Consider the following 21,178-nt stretch of genomic DNA (forward strand, 5'->3'; position numbering starts at 1 on the left):
ACGTCAGGCTCCCGGTGCATGGAGCCTGCCTGCTTCTCCCTCTGCCTGTGTCTCTGCCCCTCTCTCTCTCTCTCTCTCTCTCTGATGTGACTATCATAAATAAATAAAAATTTAAAAAAAAGGAAAGTTAGTATAAAGCAATGAGGTGTGGGTGCCCCTCCCCAGCAGAGGTGAGCCTTCTCTTGGGAAACACCCTTTAAAGACAGATGTTAGGTGCCTGGATGGCTTGGTAAGTTTACTTTCTGCCTCTTGATTTCAGCTTAGGGCATAGTATCAGGGTCATGAGATGGAGGCCAGTATCGTGCTCTGTGCTAGGCATGGAACCTGCTTAAGATTCTCTTTCTCCTTCTCCCTCTGCCTTAGATAATTCCCACAGGACCAGGAGCTCCTAATCAATCAAAAGACACCAGGAAAAGGCCACTGTCAGGATAAACAACAAACTATGGATTCATACCCACAATGACCAGAGACCTCAGTATTAACAGATGAGAATATGTCCAAAACACATTTAATATGTTTAAAGAAATAAGAGAAGAAATTAAAAATCTAATGAAGAAGCAGACATTAGTTAGAATTGAAAAGGAACCAAATCAATTTGAAAAGGAACCAAATAAGTCAATCGGAGAAGGACAAACATTATATGGTCTCATTCATTTGGGGAATATCAAAAATAGTGGAAGGGAATAAAGGGGAAAGGAGAAAAAATGAGTGGGAAATATCAGAAAGGGAGACAGAACATGAGAGACTCCTAGCTCTGGGAAACGAATAAGGGGTGGTGGAAAGGGAGATGGGCGGGGGGTGGGGGTGACTGGGTGATGGGCACTGGGGTGGGGGGCACTTGATGGGATGAGCATTGGGTGTTATGCTATATGTTGGCAAATTGAACTCCAATAAAAAAAAAAAGGAACCAAATCAAACCTATAATGATAAACACAAACACCATCATGACAACCAGAAACTTGTTGGATGTTTTAACTGCTGACCAGACAAAGCTAAAAAGAGAATTAATGGATTGGAAGGTAGGTCTGAAGAAATTGCCTAGAAGAGAACAGAGTGACAAAGTGATAGAAGATACACAAGAGAGGCCAAGATCCAAGGAGGGAAAAAAATAACTGAAATGAAGGGACAGTTTGCTTAGATATTTAGATGACAAGAGAAGCAAGGCTTGGCTCCAGAGATCAGAGGGAAGAGAGTGGTCTAATCCACCCTCAGGGTTCCTGGTTTAGAGATTCCTGGAAAAAGCCTTTGTAACCGTAGTCTGCATCCGGTCTTCCTTCCTCTAGGCTCAAGGAGACAGAACAACACCAGTCCTGAAACCCCCTCCAAAAAAGTGAAATGGTCCAGCTCTGTCACCTCCCCCTCATCATCCCTCTTCTCAGATGGTGACAGTTCTGGGTCTGAAGATACCGTGAGACCCACAGGTGAGAGTTGGGGTCAACCTGGCCCAACTAGATGGGGAGAAGGCAGGCGTCAGACAGTCTGGGGCTTCATTCCCCTGCTCAGGCACCCCCTACCCTGCCTGGACCCTTGTCCTTTCTGCCCCACCTGCTGGACTGGCAGTCCTGCACAGGCAGGGACCAGGTAGACTCATCTGCATAGGCGTTGTGCCAGCCAGTTAGCATGGCAGTCTTGAGGACCATGTGCCCATCTCCTTCGCAGTAGACCCTTGGATCTAAAGCCTCAGCCCTTGGTGTCTTCCCTCAGTCCCTTGTCTTCCTCCAGGCCCCACAGCCTCTTGCCATTCTGTGCCTTGGGTGGATGGTGGGTGGGAGGAATGGAGTAGGTAATATCCTTTCCTGTGTTCATGTCTCTCTCCTCACCATGCCATCCCATTCTCTTGCCAACCTGGGAGCCTGTCAAGGGCAAGGCCTCTGTCTGACAAATTTCTGAACCTCCCTTGTACTCAGCACAAGGCCAGTCCTATTTCAGGATATTTGGGGTTGAATGTCGGGAATGTCTTTTTTTCCCCTTGATAAACTTCTGCTCATCCAAAAAGACCCAACCCAAATGTCCCCTCCTCCAGGAAGCCTCTCTTGACTTCTTGAGGCACTATCAGTCTCTTTCTCATATTCCTCTTTACTGCCCTGTTTCAGACTCAGTTCTGACCAGCTGTGTCCAGGGTAGACTCCCCCACCAAATTATGGGCTCCCAAGGGAAGGGCCCAGGTTTGACTCATGTCTGGATCTCCAGCTTTCACATACAAGGACCTGCTTATGAAAGGTTCCAAGAAGCATGTGTTGAATGAACAAATGAATAAATTAACAGTATGATGAGCATTGTCCTATTACCCACCTAACTTTTCTTTCCCGGATGCTGCTTTTTTCCTCTATTCTGACCATCCTCCCACAGGGTCCTGGAGTATATCCTCAACCCCCCAAAGTAGCCCACAGACAACCAAGCGAAGCCCACAGATGACCAGGCAAAGCCCTCAAACACTGAAGCGGAGCCAGGTGACTGCCTCGCTTGAGGCTTTACCCACGAGGACGGTAGTGACGGACAAGAGTGGGAGGCAATGGATCCTGGCATCCTTCCAGACCAGGGACAACCAGGGCATTCTTTATGAAGGTACGCCACCCACAGGTGGGCAGCCGCTGGGCTGGGCGGGGGTGTCTTCAAGCCAGGTCAGGGGGAGGATTCTGAGAATGGAAGTGGAAGCCACCTCCCCTGTGCAGACATGCCTCGAGACAGCTTTCTCTTAGAATTGGGACTGCCAAGCTACCCCTACCCATGGGAGCTGGGCAGGTAGAACAAATGTGTGCAGGAGCCTGAGTGTGAGCCATCGGGAATGGTGGGGATTGTGGCCAGCTGGAAAGCAGGCGCCCTGTGTAAAGAGGCACTCCATCTCCGCCTTTGTCATGTGCAGGCCTGGTGTGGCTGAATGATAAGGATGAAGATGAAGGTTCTATCTATCTTGCAGAGGTAGTGTGGAATCCCTTTCCCCCAAAAAATTTGGTTTGAATGTTGAGAGTGGAGAGGGAGGCTATGAACAACTAATTGCTCACTTAATTGAGGTCTCTGGGGAGAGCAGGCCTGAACCTTATTGAGGAGAGGAAGGAAAGGCACCTGGTATGGGTTTTTATTTGGTTAAGGGATAAGGCGAGGGTTCCCATGATTTGCATCTCCCACCAACAGCAAAGGAGGGAGCCCCCACGCTTGCTCACCAGCCTGCCCAGGTGTGGGACCAGAGGCAGGATCCAGCTTAGAAGCTGGCATCATCAAGCTTTAAAGAATGGAGTCAGACACCTGTTACAATGAAGAAAAAAAAGAACTGGGGCGGAAGTGTTAGTATTAACGAACCTGATGTTTATCGAGTGCTTATTCAAGGCCACTCTGAAAAAAAAAAAAAAAAAAAAAAAAAAAAGGCCACTCTGTGTTCTAAGCACTTTGTAGGAAGCTTTGTCTTTTTTTTTTTTTTAATTGAGATAAAATTGGGGATCCCTGGGTGGCTCAGTGGTTTGGCGCCTGCCTTTGGCCCAGGGCACGATCCTGGAGTCCCGGGATCGAGTCCCACGTCAGGCTTCCGGCATGGAGCCTGCTTCTCCCTCCTCCTGTGTCTCTGACTTTTTCTCTCTCTCTCTCTCTCTCTCTCTCTCTATCATAAATAAATAAATAAATAAATCTTTAAAAAAATAATTGATATAAAATTTACAACATATGAAATTGATGATTTTAAAGTTGCGGTTCTAACAAAAAATAATAATAATAATAAAGTTGTGGTTCAATGGGCTATAGTCCATTCATGGTGCAGCTCTCACCTGTATCTCATTCCAGAACATTCCCATCACCCCTAAAGGAAGCCATGTGTGAAAGCACTCACTCTGCATCCCCCTCTTCCCAGCCCTGGGCAACCACTAATCTGCTGTCTCTCTAGATTTCTCTATCGTGGATGTTTCAGATTTTGTGTCTCTCTTTCCCTCCACATGATGTTTACAAGGTCCATCCACATCAGAGCATGTGTCAGGACTTCTTGTGGCAGAGTAATACTCCCGGGTGTATGTGTATCATGTTTGGCTTCTCCATTTACCAATAAGTGGGGGTGTGGATTGTTTCCACTTTGGGCCATGATGACTAGTGCTGCTGTGAACATCTGTGTTTCCATGTGGCCATGTATTTGCTTTGTACTTCCTAACTCGTGGTGGATGTCCACATTGTACTCGATGAGGAAAACGAATCCCAGAGTTGTTAATAACTAGCCAGAGATCTGGCTCCAGAGGTCTTCCAAGTATTCAGGAAGAGCCAGAAATCTGGATTTTGATCGGAAGCCTCTGATTTGGAAGTGTCAGCGGGACCACTGTAAGAGAGGTGGCAGCAGGACTGGTGAGGGCCGTGGAATGCGGAGCAGCATTACCCACAGGCATGTCACCTTTCTCCTTGGCCAGTTTGCCTCAGTCAAGAAGTGGTGGGGTTTTATGTCCTGTAGTTAAAAACAATCACAGTGAAACAACAGCAGCCAGAATTGCAATCTTTTTTTTTTAATAGCCGCTGATGGTCTTAGCCACTCTGTACCCTGTCCTAAATTCACACCACCAGTCGGCTCATCTTATCCCTTAGTCCTACAGTGCTATAAGTGGGCACTCTTCCTTGTCAGTTCCCAAGTTACAACGTCATCCTCCCTGTCTCCTGGGAACAATTTGGGAGAACCAGTAGATCCCACTAGAAAAGCTACTAAATAGCTTTAGTATGCTAGTCGCGCCTCCTCCCCTCATCATGACAACCAAAACTACCTCCAGACACTGCCAGATGCCCACTGGTTGTGATTAAGAACCACTGAGTCAGGGCATCCCAAACATGCCTCCAGCTAGGGAGAGACTCCATCAGTTGGTAACTGTCAGGCGGAAGTGCTATTATTTTTTTTTTTTTAAGATTTATTAGTTTATTTGAGAGAGAGAGAGCACAAGCTGGGGAAGGGCAGATGAAGAGGGAGAAAGGGAATTTCAAGCAGACTCCCTGCTGAGCGTGGAGCCTGAAGCAGGGCTCAACCCCATGACCCTGAGACCTCAACCTGAGCTGAAACCAAGAGTCAGATGCTCAACTGACTGAGCCACCCAGGTACCCCAGCGCTACGATTTTATTAGGCACCTTTCAAACCAGGCCCACAACAAAGAGGTTGGGGTAGAGATGGGCATGCGAAGCTAAGGTGGGGCATAGGCAAAGGCGTAGAGGCTAGAAACCCAGGAACGGGAGTGGGAAACATCAGGACCCTGGCATTGCTGGCAGTGAGAAGGGGCCATGGGGTGCCTGGGTCCCCAGCAAACTCTCCCCAACCTGGAGAGGTGGGAGAGTGCAGCCAGACCTCATGGGCTATCTTCCTGCCTCTGCTGACAGCTAGTTATCTGACCTGTTCAAGCGATGTTGTGACCTTGTACCTCATTTTCCTCATCTGCAGAATGGGACAGTAATACTACCGACCTCACAGGGTTGTTGTGGGGAAAATTACATAGGTAGAAGAAAGCATGGGAAAGTAGCCAGCACAGTATAAGTGCTTCCTGTCACCATTCTGGTTATGATGGATCCCAGAGCAGCGTCTTTGCTCTGGATTCAGCATCACCCGTCTTCTGGCAGTTTGCGGGCTTCCACCTGCTTGGCTGCTACACCCTTGTCTGCATTTGGAGCATGTAGGGACTCTCCATGTAGAGGTCTGCATCAGACAGGTGTCTCCTGGATACCAGAGTCTGGAGCTGAGGTTGGTAGCTGGGCTCTGCAGGAGCCATTGACCAACCCCATTGCCCTTCCTGGGCCTCTGTTGGCTCCTCTCTGTGATGGGAATTCCCCAGCTGGCTCCCCAGGCTATTCGCAGGAGGGCCAAAAGGAGGAGTGGAAGAGAAAAGCCCTTCATAATCTGCAGAGTAGTATGGGAGATCATGTTTAAATTGCCAGCTGTGGGACACCTGAGTGGCTCAGTGGTTGAGTGTCTGCCTTCAGCCCGGGGCGTGATCCTGGAGATCCAGGATCGAGTCCCACATCGGGCTCCCTGCATGGAACCTGCTTCTCTCTATGCCTGTCTCTGCCTCTGTGTGTGTCTCTCATGAATAAATAAATAAAATTTAAAAACATAAAATTGCCGCTGTTCCTGCCTGGTTCTGAGTGGCAGGAATATACCTGTCATCCGCCCTTGTGGGAACCCTGTGAGCTGGGTAGTGTTTGTATGTGTGAGAGGTGCCACAGTCAGCTCTAGACACTTGTTGACGATCTCTCCAAACCCCCTTCTCACAGCTGGACAGAGGACCCCTCTGTCCCCTGAGGTCTGAGCCTTTCACACATTTCCCTCTCTTAGGCTTGGCTCAGGTCACCCTTGGTCCTGAATCTGTTAACCCTGGATTCCTACCCTGCTCCAGCTAGAGCTTCTTGAGCGCAAGGATGGCTCACCTCCCTGTCCCTCAGCTTCTTAGACAATACCAACCTGGATGTTAAGGGGTAGGAAAAAGGAGAAAAAGGAGGGAGGACTGAGAGAGCCGAGCCAAGGGGATGGACTACAGTGTTTCAGTTCATGGGCTCTGGATAAGCAAGGCAAAGGCAGCTCTGCCACTTACTGGCTGTGGGCCCTTGTGTCAATTATGATATTTTAAGACCTCTCACATGTTGAGCACTCCCAGTGAGCCCAGCTTTGTGCTCGGCCCTGGGGCTGGGTGGGTTTATTGAGTGATGTGTATGCAGGAAGAAACTAGTTCTAGCTATAATGCCTGCTGAGCTACTACAATGATCATTCCTGCTGGCCCATCTGAACCCTTGTGTCCAGTCCCAGGGGCGGACTTCATCACTGCTGTCTCACAGGTGTGGGAGCAGAGACCCAGAGAGGTCTAGCCCCTCATGCAAAGTCACACAGAGAGTTGGTGGCCCAGTGGATTCTCCCTCCTGTATCCCTTGGCCTGTCTGAACCTTTGCTCTCATCTCCTTGGGCAGGTGGTGCTAACAGCAACAGCAGTAATAATAACATTGCAGTAGACCTTCCCAGGGCTGTCATGAGCATTAAAGGAAAAGCCATGTGTGTAAAGCCCACACTTAGCACCAGGTTGTTTATTTGTTTTTTTAAGATCTTTTTTATTTATTTGAGATAAAGAGTGAATGAGAGAAAGAAAGTGAGAGAGCATGAGCAGGGAAAGGGGCAGAGGGGCACCTGGGTAGCTCAGTGGTTGGGCATCTGCCTTCGGCTCAGGTCATGATCCCGGGGTCCTGGGATCAAGTCCCGCATCGGGCTCCCTGTGAGGAGCCTGCTTCTCCCTCTGCCTATGTCTCTGCCTCTCTCTGTGTGTCTCCCATGAATAAATAAATAAAATCTTAAAAAAAAAAAAAAGAGGGAGAAGGGGTATCAGACTCCCTGCTGAATGGGGTGCCTGATCTGGGACTCAATCCGAGGACCCTGGGATCATGACCTGAGCTGAAGACAGACGCTTAACTGACTGAGCCACCCAGGTGACTTTAGCATGAAGTTTGTAACTGAGCAGAAAGGGACAAACATGCAGGTGTTTACAAGGTAGAGGGGAGGAAGGAAGCAAGTGGTGGGTGCAGCCCCGCAATAGCCTCAGCTGGCCCCATGGGGGCTCTGGGGTGGAAGTGGTCTTCCAGCATGGTTGTGTCAGGCCAACACAGCTGGGCCTTTATATCCTCCTTGATCACCAATGGATATGGGCTGCCCCAGAATTGCAGCTGAGGGGATCCCTGAGGAGCTGAAGGCTACCTGTGACAGCACTCCCCCGGTGGCAAGTCCTTTATCACAGGGGGGATCTGCATCCATCACACGGTGGTCACCCAAACATGTAGACAAATGCAAATAGCTGATGTGTTGGGGGTCCTCAGGACCATTCCACCAGGCTCAGTTATTCACAAGAAAGACCTACAGGCCTCAGCGTGTACTTGTTCTCATGCCATGACTCGCTACAGCAGAAGGACACAGCACAGGCAAAGGAGGGAAAGACACAGAAAGTCCAGGGGAGCATAAACTTCCAAGAGTCCTCTCCCCGTGGAGTCACAGGGAGATGCAGGATGTACAAGAAATGACAACAGGTGTGAAATGTCATCTACCAAGGCCATTTCTGAAAGACTCAGCAGCTAGGGTTTCTCCTGGGAGCTGATGACATAGGCACACTCTGCCTGGAACATACCAACATTCTAGACACCCAGAAGGAAAGCAGCTGTTCAGCATAAGAGTTTGGGCACTGGGGGCCTCTCTTACTCTTAGAGAATGCTGGCACCCTCCACAAATCCAGGTTCCCAGACACCAGTCACAGACCACCCTTGCAAGCAAGCCTTCTCAAGGAGAGAAGTCAGGCGTTCTTGTTAATAACCCTTTTTATGTAGCTGAATATTAATAAGGAAAAAAAAGAACCTATTCGGAAATAGGAAGGAAGGAATTCTGAAAGCCCTGAGGTCGAGTATTCTCTGACCCTGCCAGAGAAGCAGAAGTGCTGGGATTTTGAGGCCTGTGACTCTCACCTTCCCTGTAGATTATAACCTTGCTCATTTTGTCCACTCACAGCTGAGTCTATCTCCACCGTCGCCTGCAAGTCAAGTCAGAAACAGAGATTCTCGCTTAAACTCGTGAGTGTCCCTTGGGACAGTGCCAAGAGGGGGAGGGCCCGGGGCTTGGGCACCACTGACCTCCAAGTCCCTGTGAGGACTGGCGTAGGCAGGAGAGCTCGGCCTGGGCCTGCAAGGGGGTCCATGCCCTTGGGCGGGGCACATCTCTCTCCAGCCTCAGCTTCTTTATCAGAGGGGGCCTGGGAAGCTGCAGTGAGGTCTGCCCTGAATCCTGGTTCTGGTGCTGTCTGGTTGTGCAGTCCGGGCAAGTGCCTTCCCCCCTGGGGCAGAGTTTCCTCATCTGTGTGAGGGAACCACTAATAGCCATAGTGTGTGGCCCCCTTGCCCACTACCTGTCTGTGTCCTGTGTTTATTGAGCACCCACTGTATATCACTGTGCTGGGTATTGGGGTCCATCAGACAAGCAATCAGAAGGGGGGTCCCTGTGAAATCACACACAACCCTAGCATGCAGGAAACATGCACTCGAGGGGGGCCCAAAAGGGAAAAACAAACCAAGAAAGTGAGAGCAACCAAGGCGGATGAGTCGTGTTCTTCAGCACAGAGGAAGAGCCCAATGAAAGGATATTGTCCTGGTTAGTAGCCTCATCATCATTATCCCTAAGAGCCGAACTGATGGATGACTTTTATTTTCTTCTCTTCATTTATTCACATTTGCTCACCCCTAGAAAACAGGGCAGCCAGTCCCAGTGCCCTTCCCTAGCTCTAGACAGAGGCCATGCAAGTGGGCTCCAGAGCCAGGCTCACAGATGAGTAATAGCACCTGCTTGTTGAGAGCCTGCTCCATGCCCGTGCTGGGCTAGGAGTCTCACAAGCAAGCCTGTGAGATAGTTACTCTGTTCTCCCATTTAACATATGAGAAAATGGGGACTTGATCACTTGCCCAGAGACACCCAGCATGCAAGTGGCTTTGTTTACTGCTGTATCGCCAGTGCCGGTAGAATGCTCAGCACATAATAGGTGCTTTATAGGAAGAAGGAATGAATGGCAGAGCTGAGATTCAAACCTAGCTCTTTAGCCCAGTGCTCTTAAGAAGCCAGCTGTACTAGTCGTATATAAACTCCATTTCAGGGGCTGAGGTGGCTGCCCCAGCTCCTACCATGTCTTCTACATTCCAGCCACCTGGAACAGAAGAGGAAAGGGAGAGCCTGCCCAGCCCTTTGAGGGCATAATCTGGAAGTTGCTCACATCTCTTCTGCTTACATCTGTGGGCCAGAAATTGGCGATAGGGTCATTCCTCGCCACAAGAGAGGCTGGGAAATGTAGTTTTTAGCTGAAGGCCACATGTCTAGGGAAATTTGTGAATCCTCTCATAAAGGAAGAGGAATCTGGGTAGTGGGAGATCATGTGGTCACATGAAGCACCCTAGGGGATTTGGTTATGATGTGGGGGTCATGGTGGTGGTTGCTGGCACTAACCCGGGGTGATGCATGGCCAGTGATGTCCTGGAAGCCCTTGCCAAAGAGCTTCCACTGTGACAGCCTTCTCCCCCTGCCGTTCCCGACTAGGATGCCAAGGATGGGCGCCTGTTCAATGAGCAGAACTTCTTCCAGCGGGCCGCCAAGCCTTTGCAAGGTATTTTGCAGGGAAATGGGCAAAGGGAAGAGAGTTAGGGATACTAGCTTGGCCAGAACAACTAGCTTGCCTCTGAAGGTGTGAGAAATATGGGCATGATATCACAGGCCCAGAGGTATGTGCCCTGTCACCCGTTGGGCCTCAGGCCTCAGAGGACAGACAACAGGGGTGGAGGCTGGTTATATGTACCAGCTCTGGAGAGCCAAGTGTTAAATTTTCAGAAGGACTGCAAGGCAGTTGCTAAACAGTCATTATTTAAGATTAATTCCATCGGGGATCCCTGGGTGGCTCAATGGTTTAGCACCTGCCTTCGGGCCAGGGCGTGATCCTGGAGTCCCGGGATCGAGTTCCAGGATCGAGTCCCGTGTCAGGCTCCCTTCATGGAGCCTGCTTCTCCCTCTGCCTATGTCTCTGCCTCTCTCTGTGTGTGTCTCTCATGAATAAATAAATAAATAAATCTTTAAAAAAATAAAAATAAAATTAATTCCATCAACTTATAATCAAGTAGATTAAGAAAAATAATGAATATTTAAGTACTCAAAACATCACTTCCTTTTTTAACATTTTTAAAAGATTTTATTTATTTGAGAGAGAAAGAGCAAGAGACAGCAGGGAGAAGAGGGAGAAGCAGGCTCCCCACTGAACAGGGAGCCTGACTCAGGGCTTGATCCAAGGACCTGGGGGCCATGCCCTGAGCCAAAGGCAGACACCGAACTGACTGAGCCCCCCACACACCCCAAACTCATCACTTCCTAATTGTTTGTTTAGATACATACCAGCCGGCAGGCCATCTGGAACACAGACCTCATCCTTGCTTACATCCATTGTATGTTTGGTGAAAATACTATATGATGATGCGCTGGCATCTCTTCCAGCTCCACACTCTGTGATATAGGATCAGTGGCCTGAAATGGACTATGGTGGAAAGTATTGTTACCACAAAAATTGGCAAACCCTACCAATCAGGGCTATTTTCCCCTGGACAGATGGCCATTAAACTTTTATGAGCATGCCACTGGATCTGTTCCATCCAACTGAGACCCAGGAAGAGGGCACAGACCTCTAGTTACCATGCCCAGTTGAGACATTTCCTGATCTTACTAGTTATACATGTGAATTCAGAGGTCCCTCTGTTCTTATCCCTTCCGCTCCAGATTTGTATATGCTTTCAGCCTTGTTCACCCCCCGTCACCTGCAGATAAAGATTACAGGCAGAGGTCAATGAGGAGTGCTCTGTCACCACCCTGCTGTCACCCACCTACAGAAGTGGTGTCTCCATCTGGGAGACTAAGGGTCTGACCTGGGCTCAGGCACACTCTGCTTCTGCTCTGAGAATGGGCTATGGGCCCCAGGACCAGCTTGGCTCTAACCTCTCACTTCCCTGCCTCCCACAGTGAACAAGTGGAAGAAGCTGAACTCAGTCCCCCTCCTGGCCATCCCCACCTGTGTTGGTTTTGGCGTTCACCAGGACAAATACAGGTGATTTCATTCACTTGCCAGCCACCTGGCTGGTCTCTTTCTTTCTCTCCCTGTCACATGGCCATTCACTTGCTTCCCTCTCCCCAGCTTTGAGCCAGGCAGATCCCCTAATGATCAAGAACCCTTGATCTCGCTCAGGGCCAGGACCTTGTAGCCCCCCAGCCAGAGTCCATCCGTGCTGGCCTGTATCCTGCCTCCTCCCCTGGTCATCTCTCCCACCTCCTGGGACACTTCTATCTTCCAGGTTCCTGGTGTTTCCCATCCTGGGGAGGAGCCTTCAGTCGGCCCTGGATGACAGCCCAAAGCATGTTATGTCAGTGAGGTGTGTGTTCCAGATGGCCTGCCGGCTGGTATGTACCCAAAAGTTGCTGGCTCCCGTCCAGGGAATGGCACACTGGGTCCCAGATTCTCAATTGGCTTGTTCATTGACACATTCAGCCCCTGCCTCCCTCTGCTGGACACTGGGGGCTGGCATTTGACCGGAACAGGTGAACACAAGGCCATTAGAACCAAAGTGACAAGTATTTGCATGTGGGAGTTGGGGGAAGGGGCCCCAGCCTCAAAATGAGGGCCTCCATCGGGCTTTCTGGTGGAGTTTGTTTCTAAACTATGAGTGAGAAATAGCAGGGTGTTGGGATGCCTGGGTAGCTCAGCGGTTAAGCATCTGCCTTTGGCTCGGGGCATGATCCTGGAATCCAGTGATCGAGTCCCTCATCGGGCTCCCTGCATGAAGCCTGCTTCTCCTCCCTCTGCCTATGTCTCTGCCTCTATGTGTCTCTCATGAATAAATAAATAAAATATTTTAAAAGAAGAAAAAAAGAAATAGCAGGATGCTGGGTGGGATGGGAGTGGAGATACATGGGGAAAATATTCCAGGCCAAGGATACAGTGTAAGCTAAGACTTGTATAGGAGAGGGGGCCTGAGGCATTTGTTCATTGATTTATTCTCTCACTCATTCATCCCTTCATTAAATATTTATCAAATTGCTGCTGGGTATCAGACACTGTCCCCGGTGCTGGGAGTAACACAGACATGGTTTTTACATCTAGTGGGAGAGGGTGATACTAAATTTAACAGTTTCACAAGCTATGAAAGTTTCCTGAAGGGCAGCCCTGGTGGCTCCGTGGTTTAGCGCCGCCTTCAGCCCAGGGCCTGATCCTGGAGACCCAGGATCAAGTCCCACGTCAGGCTCCCTGCATGGAGCCTGCTTCTCCCTCGGCCTGTGTCTCTGTCTCTGTCTCTCTCTCTCTCTCTCTCTCTCTCTCTTTCTCTTTGTGTGTGTGTGTCTCCCATGAATAAATAAATAAATAATCTTAAAAAAAAAGTTTCCTGAATAGAAGTGTGAAGTGTCCCTCTACTATGATGGAGGATACAAGGACCCAATTGAAATTGCTGGAGAGATGGAAGTGGCCGGTCAGCGACCTATTAGGTTTATCCCCAAAGCTTCTGTGCTAAGGACGTCTGCTGTGGGACATGCGTGACGGAAAGGGTTAGGTCGTATTGGGTTGGAAAGGTCAGTAGTGACCAGATTGCACAGAACACCAAGCTGAGGATCTGGAACTCTGTCCTGAGGGCAGTAAGGAGCTATGGGAGGATTGGGAGCAAAAGAGGGGCAGGGTCAGCTCTGGATACAGATAGACCCTCTGGGCCACATGGGGATGGGCTGGAGGGGGTGATAAGGAGGCCGGGTGAGGTTGGCATGAGAGGACAGGCCTGAGGAGATGAGCAATCTTCAATCACAAGTAGTGCCTCCTGACCTCAGGCCTAACTGGAGGTTCCTTCACCAGGCTTTGCCTCAGAGTCTCTTTGTATTCATTATGCTACTCATGGAGATGCTGCTTTCTCCCCCAGCTGGATGCCCTGGAGTTCCTCCATGAGAATGAATATGTCCATGGAAATGTGACAGCTGAGAACATCTTTGTGAATCCAGAGGATCTGAGCCAGGTAATAGGGGCTCTCTGGGCTCAGGATCTCATCCACCTCAAAATCTACATGTATTTCACAAAGCTTACTTCAGGTAAAGAATCACTGTCCATCATATATAAAGGGCTCCTTTGAATAAATAAGAAGAGATAAGCAACTTAGTAGAAAAATGGACAAAGGATGGGAAAAGCAGTTCATAGAAAAAGAAATCCACAGGTCAGTTAAATATGTTAAAAGATGCTCAGTCTCCCTAACTAATACAGTAATCATAGAAATGAAAATTAAAACTTCCTGTTTTAGGGATGGGCAAAACTTAAAAAGAATGGTATCTGTTGCTGATAAGGATGTAAGGAAACAGAAATTCTTTATATGCTGTTGGAAGTGTGAATTGGCCAACCTTTCTGGAAGGTAATTTGGATATAGCAGTCAAAATTTTAAATGTATATATATATATTTTTTTGATCCACCAGTTCCTCTTTTAGGAATGTGTCCTATCCATATATTCACAGGAATGTGGAAAGATGTATGTACAAAATGCTTCTGACAGCATTGATTGTAATACTCAAATGGGAAAACCTTAAACTACTGGTAGGATACTGATTAAATAGCGTTTTGAAGTAATTCTAATTACTTTTTCAGTTGCAAATAGGAGAAACCCAATTTAACATGGCTTTTAAAAAAATGTTTAAGGGGGTGTTGCAAATTATTGGCCCATTGAGTGGAAAAATGCAGAACTTCATTGGCTTCAGACAGGGCTGAACCAGTCTATCTGGCTCCAAATTTTAATGCCTGGAACCACTATTAAAGTGCAGGGGCCCTTGGGGCACTTGAGTGGCTCAGTAAGTAAAACTACTGCCTTCCACTCATGTCATAATCCCAGGGTCCTGGGATTGAGCCCCGAGTTGGGCTCCCTGCTCAGTGGAGAATCGACTTCACCCTCTCCTTCTGGGCTCATTCTCTCCATCACTCTCTCTGTCTCTCTCTCAAATAAATAAATAAAATCTTTAAAAAACAAACAAACAAAAAAAGTGCAGGGGCCCCTGGCTGGCTCAGGCAGAAGAGCGTGCAACTCTTGATCTTTGGGGTTGAGTTCAAGCCACACGTTGAGTGTGGAGAGATTACTTTAAAAATAAATAAACTAAAAATAAATAATTAAAAAAATAAAAATAAATAAACTTTACAGTGCAAAAAACTAGGTACCCAGGAAGAGGTATAGTGTGATCCCTTTGTGAAAAACTTAGAGCCCCTTCTGCATCCATGTGTGTTTACCAGTTATTCAAAGAAAACTATTTGAAACAAGGCATAAGAAACGATTATTTGTGGTTACTTCTGAGTGGTGGGTTGTGGGCTGGGGGTGGTTGGTTTGGGTTCTTTGTACTTCACAGCCTTCTGTACTGTTTGGCATTCAGTTACTTCAAATTGCGCCCATGATTGAAATCTCTGGGTCCTAAGCTCCAAACTGTATGGCTTCTCCACATGTCCACACAGGTGATGCTGGCCGGCTATGGCTTCACCTTCCGCTATGCCCCCAGAGGCAAACATGTGGCATATGTGGAAGGCAGCAGGAGCCCACATGAGGGGGATCTCGAGTTCATTAGCCTTGACCTGCACAAGGGATGCGGTAAGAGTCCAGAGAAGGGATTCGGGGCCAAGGAGACACGCTTCTCACACAAGGGCAGCGCTAGGTTTTTGTAGCCACAGACAGAAAGTGGCCAGACACAGGAATCACACTAAGGGAGTTATAATAGGGATTCAGAACCATGAATAGCCTGCATTAGGGAGTTGTAGTGCAGCCATTCAGCACCAAGGACCATTCAGCAAGCGGCTGGACACAAGGAGGTTCCACATGTCCAGGGGTTCAGATCCAAGATCTGGTTTAGACTTGGAACTTGAGAGTTGCCCAGTGACTCCAGAGAGTCATTCAGGAGAGGCTGTCAAGGAGACAACTAGCTATCCATGTCTGGAGCACAGGAATAAGTCTGGACAGAGAACCACATATCAGCAGTATCTCAGGACTTGTCAGCTGAAGCTCTGGGAGAGGAATGAGATTATCCAAAGAAAGTGTACAGAGTAAGAAGAGAGTACTTTGAGGAGAAGATTTCTTGAGATCTCAGCCTCTCCTTCCCAAATCCTTTGATAGCATGGCCATCCACATACCTACCCATGTCCTCCCACCAGACTGAGCTCCCACAGGGAAGGGGTGGCCTGGCACCTGTGCCTCCAGCATCAAGTGGTGGAAGTTCTGGTACAGTCAACTCTCAGTGCTGACTGAGAAGTTGAATGCATATACGAATTGTTGTCTAAATCATGTCATTCAGGAAGCATAAAAAAATAAAATCCCACAGTCTTCATTACCTTTTTCTATCTGGGCTCCTTCATGCCCTGCTCTGCCACCCCTGTTGCTCAGGTAATCCCACACCATACTCTGTCTCCATGAGACTGTCAAGGACAAGGACCCAACCAAACTCTTGTCTGGGATTTAAGAATGTGGAATTGGGCCTGGTGCACAGAGCTCTGAAAACTCAATGAATGAGTGCATGAATGAAAGACAAGTAGATGAGGGAGTAAACTAGTGAAAACAGGGATGTGGGCATGGCTGAGAGAGTGAACAAGAGTAATTGAGAGACTCGAGAACATAAGAGCAGGCAAATGAAAAGTGAATAAACAGGTGAGTGCCTGTGTGCTTGGATGGTTGAGTGCATGAGTGCATTAGGTCAGAGAGAGAAAGGAAGAGGGTGGATGTGTCAGTGAGTGGAGCATTCAGACTGAGCTGCCACCACCTGCCCTCCCTCACCAGGGCCCTCCCGCCGCAGTGACCTCCAGACCCTGGGCTACTGTTTGCTGAAGTGGCTCTACGGGATCCTGCCATGGACAAACTGCCTTCCCAACATCGAAGATATCATGAAGCTGAAAGAGAAGTGAGTCTTGGGGTCAGCAAAACCCAGCACTGGCCCGGCACCCTCGTAGGTGGGGCAGAAGCTCAGAACCCAGCAGGAAACAAAAAGGAGGGGGAGGCAGTGTCCAGCAGAGCCAAAGCCTTTGCAGTTCTCGGGCATGTCCTCTAGTATCCATTCCAGCAAACAAGCTCATGGGCTCTGGAGTCACACTGCCTGGGGTCAGGCTCCAACCCTGCCACTGCAGTGTGTTGGGAGGGAAGTCTAACTTCCACAGGCCTCAGTGTTCTCCATGGGATGAGATCTTATTAGCACCTACCTTAAGGTCTATGGAAGGTTTGGGGGAATAAGGTACACAGCACTCAGCACAGAGCCTGACCTGTAGAAAATACTCACCATGCACAGGACACCATGATTCATTCCTTCACAGACAAGTGGCCAGTGTGAGCAGTTAGGCCTGGGCCCTGCTTTAGCATGTGGCAACACCAGCCACCAGTGTCCACACTTCCTTTCCTGCCTTCTGCTTGTAAAACCACCAGATCCTGCTAGTTCTTGTTTAGATATTCAGTGCCAAGGACAGCAGAAGAGTAGCTGAATGCAAAGAGACATTCAGTACCAAGGACAGCGAGCAGCGGGGCTGGGAAGGAAGTGCCCAGAGGCACTTTGCTCTTCAGCACCAAGGGCGGGAGACAGCAGGACACCACCACCACCACCACCACCACCCCCTCCAAAGCCCTGCAAGCCCAGAAGTTGGGATTCAAGATCTGGTGTAGCCTGGGGGCAGGGGTGAGAGTTTCCCAGGAGTCATCCAGGAGGGTCCATCTAGGAGGTGGTTGGCCATCCATGTCTGAAGTGCAGGAATGACGTCTAAAGAGACTCAGACCTCAATTGCTCTCTCAGGAGTTGTCAGCAGAAGCCCTGGGAGAGAATGGGATTATCCAGGGAAAGTGTGCCTGGTAGGAAAAGGGGAAACTCCAGGGAATGGCATCAAGTCCCTCATGCTGCTCAGTTCTCTATGCTGTGTCACTAGCTCATGTTGGGTAGGTCTCTCTCTCTCTTGTTCTGTTCTTTCCCTTTTATACCCCACCACCACCATTTTTTCTCAACCATGAACTCAATCTGTATTCTACTGATAATGTTTGCTTAAGTGTATCTGTATCCTGAACTTGTGCGGTGGTGGTGGCACTGTGTGCGTCTGACCTACATAAATTGTATTCTGCTCTAAATCTTAACTGTTTCTGGTGCTGTTTCACTCAGCACCATGTTCATCAACTTTAACTGCATCGTTGCACATGCATCAAGTTTACTGCTTCCAACTACTGCTTTTCAATGAGCTTATGTAGACACATCTGTGACCTTGGACAATCTCTGATGAGTGTATTTAATTTGCATAAATGGTACTGAGCTCTAACTTTCATTCTGTTTCCTGCTTCCTTTCACCCAGTGCTGTACTTTGTATCTTTCACTTCATTGCTAAGGTCACTGCCTCCAAATCCTGCTCCTGAATTTGTTTGGATGTATCTGGATCCATAGAAAATATGTGATATTGCAGCTGGGTGTGTATTTGATTGGCATAAATGGTACCATGCCATGAATCTCATCCTTCTTCAGGTATCTGCTCAGTTATCCCCTCCCCAGGTGACCTGCTTGTGGTGCTCAGAGGGAGAGATCTGTCCCAGTCACACTGGCCTGCTCATAATGACCTATTTGAGGCCAGCATTTATCATGCACTCATCTGTGCCAAGTACTGCACCCAGTGCTTCCTGTGTCATCCTCAGAACAACTCTGAGGTAAATGCTCTTATGATTGAGGCACAGAAAACCCAGGGAAACAGGCCAAGTCACACAGCTACTAAGTAGAGGTGCTTAGACTCACAGCCAGACGATTCGACTCCAGGGAAGGCTCTTTCATCTCAAAGCCAGGTGAGAGGCTTATCACAAACGGACTGGTGGCACTTGGATGCAGGCTTCCTTCACTCAACAGATACTTGTTGAATACTTTCTATGAACCACACTCTGTTCTCGTCCCTGGAGAGACAGAAATAACTGAGCCTAACATCCCTACCCTCTGGGAACTCATCTCCTAGTGGAGGTGACAGACAGTGAAGAGACAGAGTGAATGTCTCTTCAGAGCATGTCACAGGCCAGACTAGTTGGGACCGTTGAGTTGGAGACTCAGGTGTCCCCCAGGGTGACTGTCATGGTGCAGGCATGCACTGCTCCTTTAGATTTAATGGCTAGGCCAGGTTTCATGGCAATGGTGATAGATGACAATTGCCTTCCAGAAGGGCAGTGAGGCAAGGAGGATGTCTCACTTTGGCGCTGATACGCCCTTGATGTCTCTGCAGAAGGAGGGAGAGACACAAGGAGAGGGGCGCTTGGCTCCCAGGCTTCCACAGGCAACCTCTGCCTCAGAAGCCAGCCTCAGAACCCGCCAGAACATGAGCCCATTTCCCTATTTTCTCAGAATTGATTTTTGCACTTTGTAGTTTTTCCAGTAGCTTTCCATTTTTGAAATGAAGCCAGGTGAAAATGAGTCGCAGAATTGTTAACACCGGCAATAGGAGCATATGGCCCAATTGCTAAAGCATTATGTGTGACCAAAGCCTACAAACAGCTCCTTTATGCTCTTCTGTTGGGTTATGGACAAACCTGAGCTGCTCTTATGAGGAGATCCCAAAACACAGTAGATCAAATGAGGTAGATGTTTACTTACCGCTCAGGAACAGTGCCTTGGCCCCTCCAACATGCATATATCCTCCTATGGTGCTAGCTCTGCTGGCCCCATCTCTCGTTGCTTCTGAAGGGCAGGACTGGGGATGACATGCATCTCTTGGTCACATAGCTACCCCGGGCTGCAGCGGGGGGGCTAGGAAATGTCTCCAGCCTAGGGCTGCTGACCCATGGGATTCTGCCCTTAACAGGGCACAAGTGACAGTGGGCAGCAGGTAGAGACTCCACGGTGCCACCTTCAGTCAAATTTCACAGTGAGCGCTCACAAAATAAGGAAAGCATGCATGAGCCTTCATTCACAGGCCCGGGCTTCAGTGTGAACACACAGGTCACGCAGACATGGCCCCAGCCTCAAGCAGTTCCTGGGCTGGGAGGAGACACCTGGGCAGAAGTAGGTGCTGCTCTTGAAAGCGGAGGCAGCCCCAGAAACATCGTGGGAGTGGAGGGGAGGCAGGTTACCTGGCCTCAAGCCACTGGGTGCCTTCATCCAAGAGATGCCTGACCCAGTCTGTACAGAGCAGAGGACCTCCCCAGGCAGGCAAGGGGAGGCAATGTTTCTAGGCAGATAGGATAGCACATCCATGAACTACTCATCCGTTCAGAACCTGTTCCCTGAGGGCATTTATGTGCCAGCCCTTGTGCTAGGAAATGCTGGAGACCCAGATGTGAATCCACTGAGGGCACCACTTGTCATCAGCGAAATCACCCATCGAGGCTCCACTGAGGCTCCACTAGGTCGAATCCTGCTTCCACTACTTCCTCTCACTCCTAAGAACAGCCTTGTCCTCCTTTTCACAACTCTGCCACCTTCCGCTTCGCAGGAGAGAGATCATCAATGAGAGGATGTGCTTCCCGAAGTACTTACCAAATTAGTGCAGAGTAAATATGATAAGTCTTAGTAATAATCTTAATATAGATGATTTAAGTGCGAGGAACAGTTCATTTCTAAGCCCCAGATCCCGACCACAACCACAGAGGAGGAAGGTCGGAAATCTCAAGATTCTCCATGGTGAGATGCTCATTTCCTACCCCCTCCCAGCATCCGGCCCAAGACCTGAGGCAGTAACACAAAAGACCATGAGGGGGCGATGTTGCCACATGCACATTTTCTGGAACCCTAACTTGTCCTCTGGGTCATCTTTACCGGTGTGCATTGCCTTTTTGTTCAACATTTGTTCAGTTTCCGTACATTCTAGTTCACGATGGAATGAATGAATAAAAGGGAGACATTTTGATTCTCCAAGGCTTTCTGATGGACCCATCCTCTTCTGGGAAAGCCCAGGTGCCCCTGGGATTTGGTCCCTGCTCTTAAAGCAGCAGGCTGGGCAGGGAGGTCCCACCTCCCAACAGCCAGTGGTAGAGTTGCTCATGTAATTTATGGCACGCTAGGGGTGCAGCTCTTGGGTGCCATCACTCAGCCATTTGCCACACATATCCTGAGGCTGCCAGGAGAGAGGAAGGTCAGACCTGGCCCGTCCTGTGTCTTGACAGTTGCCTTAGGGCATCCGTGGACTACGATCAGCCATTGAGCAGTGTCCAGAAGGGAGAGCAGCCACCTGCTGTGGCCAAGATGGGTGACAACCGTCCAGGGCAGAGGGAACAATATGTGCCAAAGCTAAGAGATGTGGGTGGATGCTTGACCTAGATAGGGGACCAGAAGGGATTTGGTGTGACCCAAGCATATGACAATAGGAGGAAGTCAGAGAGACAAACTCAGAGGGACTGGCAGCCCTACATCCTGGGGGTTTTGGGGTTTTCCCCAGGGCACTGGGGAGTCCCTTGAGGGCTGTGAGCAGGAAGGGACAGAGTCAGTTCCAGGCATCAAAACTCTGTTCTGCCATGTGGGGGATGCACAGGAAACTGGGGAGGAAGCCTGAGGTCCAGGGAGAGAGTATGAGGCCTGAACTAGACAGAGAGGGTCAGGGAACAGGAAGGTGGAGCTTGGGGACCTCTGGGCTGGGTTGGAGGAGACAAGGACAGCACCCAGGCACTGTGTGGAGAGTGGGGAGCCAGGTCGGTGGTCCAGGCCAGAGAAGATAC

The 21,178-nt window shown here is 49.2% G+C and overlaps 1 protein-coding gene across 9 annotated transcripts in view; it reads left to right on the forward strand.

Annotated features, from left to right (window-relative positions):
* Positions 1-21,178, forward strand: part of VRK3 (VRK serine/threonine kinase 3) — a 36,516-nt gene that overhangs the window by 8,825 nt on the left and 6,513 nt on the right. For 7 of the 9 annotated variants that reach the window (XM_077844483.1, XM_077844512.1, XM_077844526.1 and 4 more), the window contains exons 4-12: positions 1,284-1,421; positions 2,350-2,565; positions 8,474-8,535; positions 10,043-10,109; positions 11,504-11,588; positions 11,833-11,938; positions 13,441-13,533; positions 15,001-15,133; positions 16,310-16,430. In XM_077844483.1, the coding sequence (XP_077700609.1) occupies positions 1,284-1,421; positions 2,350-2,565; positions 8,474-8,535; positions 10,043-10,109; positions 11,504-11,588; positions 11,833-11,938; positions 13,441-13,533; positions 15,001-15,133; positions 16,310-16,430 (1,021 nt within the window). The remainder of the gene's footprint in view (positions 1-1,283; positions 1,422-2,349; positions 2,566-8,473; positions 8,536-10,042; positions 10,110-11,503; positions 11,589-11,832; positions 11,939-13,440; positions 13,534-15,000; positions 15,134-16,309; positions 16,431-21,178) is intronic. The other 2 variants (XR_013350190.1, XM_077844536.1) reach the window with 2 other exon arrangements.

This window comes from Canis aureus, chromosome 1 (assembly GCF_053574225.1).
Source record: "Canis aureus isolate CA01 chromosome 1, VMU_Caureus_v.1.0, whole genome shotgun sequence".
Classification (NCBI taxonomy): domain Eukaryota; kingdom Metazoa; phylum Chordata; class Mammalia; order Carnivora; family Canidae; genus Canis; species Canis aureus.